Raw genomic sequence first — 9,848 nt, forward strand, 5'->3', positions numbered from 1 at the left:
GTTCTCTGCTAATGCTTTCCACAAAATTCCTCACACAACAAAAATACTGCATCTCCTGACAATGCCTGATACTGTTGCAATGAAAAAGGTGAAAAGCTAGCCTGTTTTAAGCAGATGGAAATGATCTTGCAGCCTGTTTTTGTCCTTTTAATTCATACCTGAGTGTAACAATCACATGCCACAGCTACGTAAACGGGGGTTAAAAGCCCGCAGCTTGCTTTCTCGTTGTGTTTTTCCTGTTTAACTATCATCTAGCCAATTAGATGTATGTTACATTAGTCCAAAGATTTTTGTTTTTATTCTGATCTCCACTATTAATTATTGGGATGACCTTGGACAAGTTACTTAATTACTCTGTTTTTACCTTGTTCCCTTATCTGCTTAGCCATGTCAAGTAGTTACCATACTAGGAGAAAGTGAGGTAGAAAAACCTCACTTTTAGAAGTTTTATGAGTAATGTGCAAATGCTGTGAAAATTATAAAACACTATGCAACAAAAGAGATTTTTTTAAAAAGAAAAGTCATGTCTCTCTATTGTGAAGAATGTTCCTATGCTAGATTTTAGATTTCCTTTTGCCGTATTCACTGAGAAGGGTGAAGATTCATATACACTATGGAATTAAAGCCAATAATATTATCCTGGTCTTGCTAACATGAATGGCTGTCATAGATCCATATATTACTTCAAACCAAATAATGATTGCCATTGACAATAATATAAACATGACTTAATTTATTTGTTATTTTACTAAAATTAAACTAATATAAACGTACTTAGATTTCACATGAATTTTCTCCTATTTAAGCAGAAAAAAGTATATTTTATTGAAATAATTTTGATTCATAATTATGTTCAATTAATTAAAATACTAAAATAGAAACACTTAAAAACTTCCAGAGATTTTAAAATCAAAAGTGATGTTCCATATTTTATATTAGTTTTAATAATATATTCTAGGGAGCTTTGTATAGTATATCAACCACTTCACCAATATTGATTCAAGCTATCACAGAGCTAAGTATGGACAATCAAAGCTAACTAATTGTTAATTGTTCCAATCTCTCTAAAACTATAAAAACTTTGTAGGTACTTTAAAAATACAACGTCGTTTAAATTTTACTTATGCAACCTCTCCCCCCACCCTATTTTCTTTGTGGTTTCTGAAATGCTTGCTGTGGGAGATTCCAGATTCAGTTTGAGATTAAAGTGAAGAGTAATGGAATGGTGGTGATCAACTTGCTCTATAGAAGGGGGTCAGAGGTGAACCACTAGGTCCAAAGTGTAATTCTCAAATATTTTAAGAATCCAGATCATACTCTGTCAAGAAAAAGAAAAGCACTGTTGTAACTCATTATAGTACTTGTACTTTTAATATACATTGACCAAAACAAAACCAAACCCACACAACAAAACAAAGAAGGAAAAGATATTTTTGTGGAATCTGAATTTAACACATGATTCAAATGTAGTGTAATTGAGTGAAAGAATAAAGTTTTTTTTTCTCTTATGATGAATCTCATCTCTGATTTTACCCACAAATGCCCCTATTGGGGTACAAAAAAGTGGAAAGGCTTGCTCTTACTATTTTTTTAGGGTACATGCTCAGTCTTTCATGATTTTTCTTTCAAATAGACTTCTTTTTTAATTTTCCTGTGTGGCATTTTTGTATAGTGAGAAGTTGATGCAAAATCATGGTGGAGGGTAATCTGTTCTATATGTCATCACTTGTCTCCTCTGGGTACTCGGTGGTGAGGAAAGCTCAACTCATCTTTTTTGGGGCATTGTTCTCTGTCCTATAAGCATCCACAAGTAAGTGCCTGCAGCTGATGTGACTGATTGTTCTCTTGGAAGGAGGAACACACCGTGACTGCTCACAGAGAGCTCAGCCATTACCCCTTGCTGACTCTACTTATTTAACAAGCACACACACACGCAGCACTTACCATGTACCAGATACTGTTCTAAGTATGTTATAGTTATAATGGATTTAGTTTAATAACAGCCCTAAAAGGAAGGCTCTGTTAATAATCTCACATAAATGATGGAATGGAAGTCTAGTGAGGTTAAGTAACTGGCCAATAGTCACACAGCTAGTAAGAGGAATGGCTGAATTTAAACCCAAGCAGTCACTCTTTTGAGTCCATGGAGTTAACACGGTGCTATGATATCTCTAGGCCTCTTTTCATAACCCTCTGGTGCTGCTAAAACCAAAGATGCCACTGTGTTCTTCCTATAATTATGGCTCATATCTGCCCTGACAGGCGCCTCTGTTAGGGACACCTCTCCTCAGCCTTCAGCAGAACACTAGGCAGAACCATCACTCAATCCTCAGCTACTTAAAAGAGGCACAAGAATTTGAGAGTTTATTCAATTTCATATGCCGTCTATTTGGAAACACAACTCTTTGTCTCAGGTCTTCTTTCAGCCTAGACAAGTCTTGTTATCATCTCTGTTTTAATGCAGCTACCTTCATGAGGTCCAAAGAGTAAACGGAACAAAATCTCTCTACTTTGGGTTTCCTCTTCAACCTATATGGAGGGATGGCTATAGTTGGTGAGTGCTAGGACCCTTCTCAGAGATTCTGACAGAATCATCACCTGGTAGCATCACTTCCAATATAGGCTTACTTTTCAGGAACTACAAGAACTTCACACTCCTTCCTGTGGGGAAGAAACATTCCTTATGTTTATACTCCTTGAATAATGACATAAAGCAAGCTTTATTCTTGAAGATTTTTTAAGGCCACAAATAGCCTATTTGGGGGATCTATTATTTCTCAATTGACTCAAAAAAAATCAAATGAAAATTCAAAGATGAACAATTCTCTGCTTATAGTTCTAGCCAACTCCTTCAACCCATTGCAATTTATTCAATGGCTGGGGAAAGACAGAATTATGAGATGAAAAATGTGTTGGTTTCATGTCTTAAATTCTCTATGATATATCATGTGTTAGGTATCACTTTTAAATGTATTTGTATATTATATTTCACAAAAGCATCTTATAGTTGAGAAGGTTTGGTGCTAAATGAATGAGATAATACTCCTTTAGTCTATGATCAATATGTGATGGATGCAGGTATTCGAAGTCTCCTTATAATAAGCCATGACCATCCCCTTTGCTCAGAGAGTCTAGTGCACAGGATGGGAAGCTGGTAATGCATGGACCTCAGCGATGCAAGACAGTTTCACACTGTGGGGAATTTAGTCTTCTGTAAAAACAAAAAAGAAAATGCGGGCAGCTGATTGCATCTTTAAAGAAAAGGTAGAAGGAAAATGGACTCAAGTTTCCTTTTTATCCACATTTAGGAAGCTATATTTTTGGATCAGCTGCTCTAAAGCTGGCCAATACATACTTAGAAAACTAATTGATTTGGCTAAGAAAGAATGTAGAAATCATAGTTTTATATTGTCAGAAGAATCCTGATAGTGACAGCAGGGACAATAGCAGCAACAATTTGATGGCAGTTCTCCAAAGATCTTGTTTTCTTGTTTAGAGCTCACAAAAGGTTCCAAATGGTGTGAATGCTTTATTAACATTTAGACCTCACGAGGTGGCTTCTTTCTGTGGATAGAAAACAAAGGCACTCAGGGATTCCAGCTTCACTCACATCTGTAGCTTCTGCTTTTGTCTAAATTTGATATTTTTGACAATACACCCTTTAGCAAAAAGCTTCAACAGCTTGTGTAATTATTAACATGAGTGCTGCAAACCTTTTGTACTGTACTTAAGAGTTGCCAGCCTTCACTGTCAGGAAAATCATGGAAAATTAAATTAGGACAATAGATGAAATAATGGATGTGAGGGAGTGAAATCCCTAAGTGCTTTGGTCATGCTGCTAATGAAGAAAGACTTCTCTCCCACTTTTCTTTCAGTTGTGAGTGTCAGATCTCAGCCATAAAAATGTACCTTATACGCTATTTTCTTTTTTATATAAGGTGCTAATGATTTCTTGAGTGGCTGCTTTAAAATGGGCTCTTTTAATACAGTGTTTCAAAACCACTGTTGCATTAACAGACTGCTTTAAAATAAGCCAACTTTCAAATTACAAAAAGAAAATAAAAGAGAGAGAGAGTAATAAATAGAGAAAGAGATGAACAGAAAGCTATCAGATCAGGCCTGTCTTTAGAGAATGTGTCTAAAAGCATTTTTATATGGCCCTCTATTAAAAGTTACACAAAGTGACACAACTATGGTCCTCCAATAACCGACTGCATGAGACAATATATTACTGATTCAATCAGGAATAAAAGCAGAGCTTCCCACTTCAGAAACACTGAAGCAAATAATTCATGTAATATTAAACATGATGATCTATACTATATCTCTTCTAAAGCTTGATTTATTTATTTTTCTAATTTTATATGAGCTTTTATATCAATTTTATCAATTTTGAATTAATTGTGAAACAGTACAAACAGAAGGAAATATTTTTCTCATTTTCTGAGTAACTCTGAACCATCACTGAAAGACAAATGAAAATTCAGTTGGTGGTTGAATTTAATCAAAAACGAGAGACATAATTGAATTAAAAACAAAAACAAAAACAAAAACATGGATAAATGACTGAGGAGAGGAATAATATTCATGTTTGAGGAAACAGACCCATCCTGTTCATTATGAGCATGAATTGAGTTAATATAACATCAGTTAATATAACATTCTGATACCCCTTCCAGAGGGCTTAGAAGCACAAGCCTAGCTGCCACTCACCAGTATGCCCCTTTTGGTACATGGCACAGTGACAGGGCAGAGCAGGAAGGATTTTGGCAGAGGTGATGGTATTGCTTCATCAAAGGCATGCATAGTCCAGGAAAACAGTTCTCAGGTAGCTCAGAGCAAAAGCCCTCTTTTAATAGTAAATATTTTGTAACACCTTATTTACTGCACGCACATATTTTAAAAACACACTAACTTTAATGTAAAGGAGAAAAAAGATAATGTAATTTATAACAAAGTAGTTTTACTTATAAATGTTCTAGTCTGACTACAGTAGAAAATCCAATGAATGATGCCTGTATATAGAGACACACACACACATTTATAGGCATCATGAAACCCAGCCACAAATGCATAGTGGCACAGAAATGTTTTGCTGAGAACTCGAGGACCATAATTATTATTAACATCAAAAATGTAAGTTCTTGAAATGAACACTAATTCTTGGCAATTCTGAAAAATAACAACAAAATAATATGTTCTCCATCTCAATGCATTTTGTAGTATTCTATTCTTGAAATTTTAGTATGTATTAAATACTCTGAAAAAAAGATACTTTATGTTTGAATACAAAGCACACTATGTATCAGATAAGATTTAAATAGGCTTTTCATATAAATGATTAACTGGGAGGGAAATTTTAAATTTTGTGAAATTCAGCATAGTTGTTCATTTTGAAGAATTGTCCTAGACATTTCAGAATGTCTAAGATTCTTGGCCTCTGCCCATTAAAAGCCTTTAGCATCGAACACTTATCCCCCAATTCACTGAGGCAAGAAAAACAGTGCCCACAGATTTCTGAAACTTTCTTTTGGGGATGGTAACTTCACTGTTGAGAATCAATGCTCCTGAAAAATAAGAAAATACTTTCACTTGAAATTCAGTTCTATATTTCAAACTATATGAAATCTACAGTGAGCAGAGATTCTGGAACTGTTAGGCAGATTCTCTTGGTAGAAGAGGGTGGCCACGTACCCTCTGACTGCACTTAGTGAATTGATATCCAGTGCTTGCCTGACTGGCATCTTCAAATTCTCTAGGAAGACCCATCTCCATCTGCTGTTTACAGCACCACCTCTGGGACCTCTTGTCTGTTGCATTTATGTCGAATTCCTGTGTGGTACACCAGTGAGGATCTCTGACCTTGTTCTTTAGCTCTACTATGTGCCGTTGTGCAAACACACAGTGAAATCCCCGCCAATTAGGAAAGGTAATTACTCTCACCTAGCAGCTTCCTCTTACTTTTCCCTCCTTCCTCTCCCTGATTCCTGGGAATCAGTGAAGTGAATGCTGTCTAAACACAGAAGGATGTCAGCTGTGACATACCAGATACAGCTCTCTTTTCTTCCCAGCTTCTATTTTACATACCAAAACGTAAATGAGAGGCATGGTTGAACAATATACCCCAGGGTATCTATGAAGTAGCACATTCTAAACTGAAGATAGTTACAGCTGTCTCCCTGTGGCTGGACACACGACTCATGTAACCATTATTTCTGACAACCCAACGAATTTCTCTGTAAATTTCAGGCTCACCATGAGTACCTAAGAATAAGTGTAATATTATTTACATTTCCTGAAGTAAAGGATATTTTCTATAGAATAAGAGCCATTATATGGGGTTTCAACATTTACCAGGGATCAGTGAAGCGTGTGTCTTGGGGGGTGGACAGGAGAAATGCTGTTTTCTATGTCTCCTGTATTTTCCATACCTAGATTTGCATCCTTTTCCAACACTTAAATTTCCCTAGGAAGATGCAGTTCACCATTCTTTCCACATCAACATCAAAATACAGGATACTCTTACTAAGAAGATCCATGTATTCCAAGGATAAGACATAGATTTTGATGTCTCACTGGCTTTTTCAAAACTGACCTACTCTCTAAGGGTACTTTTCTTCTCTTACAAGGGTGGTAGTTGCTTTCTTCTCTCTGTATCTTTTGATTTTCAGATAGGTTCAACTTGTTTCTCCCTTGATAACATTATTTATATCAATAGGGAAATTAATTAATTATAAATCAGACTGACCCAAGGGGTAATGAAATATTAAATTCCAACACATTAACACTTCAAAGTCACGTTTCTTCAAATTTTACATCACTATTATGTTTCTCAGGGTTCAAGATATTCCTTTCTCGTTATGTTTGACTTTATTCAATAAAAATTCAAATTCCTCTTCCCTTGGCTATGATCTGAACTTTCCACAATAATACTAATGTCTAGTATCCAACAAGGACAGTATCACTTGTCTCATCACCTGCCTAGGCCATCTGAAATTTTGGTAAGAAAGCTGCTGTCAGATTTAAGACTGCTTAGGGCATCCTATCATCTCGTCTCTTTCTTTCAGCTGTCCACCTTCCACTTCTACAACTATTTAGCTATCTGTCAAATTCTGGAACCCAAAATACTGGCATACTTACTATTTCCTATCAGCCATCATTATATCACAGTATTTTCAGTGGGAAGTCATCTGTAAAGCTTTGCCAATGCAAATAATCAATAAACAATCTATAATAGTAATGGAAGACAGTTTTATTGAAGCCAAAATGAGCACTATGGCCTGGGAGACACAGATTCAAGAAGCATTTGAATTGTGTTTTGCTGGACTACAACATAGGGAAGGCTCATAGTGGCAAAAACTACTAAGTTACATAAATTGTTTGTCAAGAATTAGGATTGGGCCCCAGTCACTGAGCCGCCGTCGAGGACTCAGCAGCCTCCGCCTCGAGGCCCCTCGCTTCCCGACGCTCCGTCCGCCCCGCCCGCCTTCTCCAGCCGCCGCCTTCCGCAGGCCGTGTCCACCAAGGAAAAGGAATCGTATCGTATGTCCGCTATCCAGAACCTCCACTCTTTCGACCCCTTTGCTGATGCGAGTAAGGGTGATGATCTGCTTCCTGCTGGCACTGAGGATTATATCCATATAAGAATTCAACAGAGAAACGGTAGGAAGACCCTTACTGCTGTCCAAGGGATCGCTGATAATTACGATAAAAAGAAACTAGTGAAGGCGTTTAAGAAGAAATTTGCCTGCAATCGTACTGTAATTGAGCATCCAGAACATGGAGAAGTAATTCAGCTACAGGGTGACCAGCGCAAGAACATAGGCCAGTTCCTCGTGGAGATTGGACTGGCTAAGGACGACCAGCTGAAGGTTCATGGGTTTTAAGTGCTTTTGGCTCACTGAAGCTTACCTGAGGATTTCCTTGCAATGAGTAGAATTTCCCTTCTGTCCCTTGTCACAAGTTTAAAAACCTCACAGCGTGTATCATGTAACCATTTGGGGTCTGCTTTTAACTTGGACTAGTGTAACTCCTTCATGCAATACACTGAAAAGAGCCATGCTGTCTAGTCTGAAGTCCCTCATTTAAATAGAGGTCAAGCAGTAGGCACCTGGCAGTGTCCAGCCTGAAACAAAGCAGTAACAGTGATGTTTCAGCCAAGTCCAGAGCCCCAAGATCACAGACAGGCTATGTCTGGCCAGAAGCTCCTCAGCAATCCCTCTACAGTGTTCCCTGCTCTAAGAGAATGTCACCACCTGAACAGCCCTCGGTGAAGCTGAGAGTGGAGGATGGGGTAAGGCAGCAACGGCAGCTGTACTGCTACAGGGAGTCTGATCATCAGGGAAAGATCCCCTGATGTCTCCCATGTGACCAGGTGGGCAGAGCTTAGAGCCTCACCTTCCCTCTAGTGAGGTGATGGGACATCTGGCTTGCCACCAAGGTCTTTTTGACCAGACATATCCTAGCTGATTGATGTCCAAACTAGAATGTGAGGCCAACCTTCCATCAGGTAAACTTTTGACAAGGGAACAAATTTCAGACCAATGTATCCATCATGTAGCTGTAGAGCTTGCAACTTACTAGCAACAGCTGCCCAATGCCATGTGAAGTAAGAAACTGGTTTTTGGTTTTTTTTTTTCCCCTTCAGTTTCAATGTTATGTAATGTATTTAAACCCTTATTTAAATAAAACTTGTTTTCAGAAAAAAAAAAAAAGAATTAGGATTGGAGCTGGCATGAAGTAAGGGTGCTTCTTAAGCAAAGATGTGTTGGGGTCCAAAATGGTTGCATAGTCACAAGGGGAAATCTTAAGACCATAAGTTTGCAGCTAGCAGCTGCTAGTAGATATTGTTTTGAGAATGGCTAGCGGTGTCAATGAGTGTGAGCCGGTTCAGAAAACTCAAGTTCTCAGTAATACAGGAATGCATCTGAAACCATACCCACAATAGCCACCCTGCTTCATTTAGAATGCCTAAACCACAGTTACTCCATTTTGATTTTTAAATACATTAGTTTCTTAAATGGTTAAAGCAAATGCACGATGAATGTTTGGCAGGCCATAAAATAGGCTGTTCTATTTAGCATAAAGTTCAAGTCAAATTATGTATAAGCCAGAATGACTTCCCCATACCTCAATATGTGAAAATTTCTTTTGTCAATGTATCATGTCACATTGTCAGACCTCTGATTAAAACATCTGTTTCTCAATATTTGATAATTTATATTCCATAGTAGAGGAAATTTGAACTAGTTCTCTGGCATCATTTAGTCCAGTCCCAGCCAGAATGATGACCAAATCAGAATGCCCACTTTCTTCCTTAAACCATCACCCAGCAATATGCCCATTGATAGGAAAAGGTTAGGAAATGGTACAAGCAGGCTACTAACTACTTCACCAAACATCAACATTCATTTTTGAAAGATATACAAAAGAAACCTTATATAACAAGCATGCCTTGTATTTCACCTGTTTAGAGCCCTCATGTGATAAGGAATTAAAAGTACTGCTTAAACCCAATTCTACCAGAGTCCTTGGCTCCTGAGCAGTTTGGAACCTTAGGCAGTCTACATAACCTCACTTATCCAGTGCAGTTCAAGTCTCTCCTATTCAGGTCAATTGAATGTTCTTGCTTTCCCCCAGCCTGCTCAGTTCCTTCTTCACTTCCTGTCATCACATGGACCCTGTGAATTGTTTGAGATGTCACTCGACTTGCCAGCTCCCAAGTTACTGTGCCACAGTTCATGAATGCTGACCAAAGACACAGGAGCCCTGGATCAGAGGCAAAGGACTTTACTACTCTTGGCACAACAAGTGTCATGCTTGCATTTGTTCCCTTGAACCCCAAGTCC

General features: G+C 37.9%; 1 protein-coding gene across 1 annotated transcript; it reads left to right on the forward strand.

Annotated features, from left to right (window-relative positions):
- Positions 1-7,540: 7,540 nt before the first annotated feature.
- Positions 7,541-7,886, forward strand: LOC130830573 (eukaryotic translation initiation factor 1-like). The gene has a single exon (XM_057697899.1). The coding sequence runs from the start codon at positions 7,545-7,547 to the stop codon at positions 7,884-7,886; it is 342 nt and encodes a 113-aa protein (XP_057553882.1). The 5' UTR covers positions 7,541-7,544.
- Positions 7,887-9,848: the final 1,962 nt, after the last annotated feature.

The sequence above is a fragment of the Hippopotamus amphibius genome, chromosome 10 (assembly GCF_030028045.1).
Source record: "Hippopotamus amphibius kiboko isolate mHipAmp2 chromosome 10, mHipAmp2.hap2, whole genome shotgun sequence".
Classification (NCBI taxonomy): Eukaryota; Metazoa; Chordata; class Mammalia; order Artiodactyla; family Hippopotamidae; genus Hippopotamus; species Hippopotamus amphibius.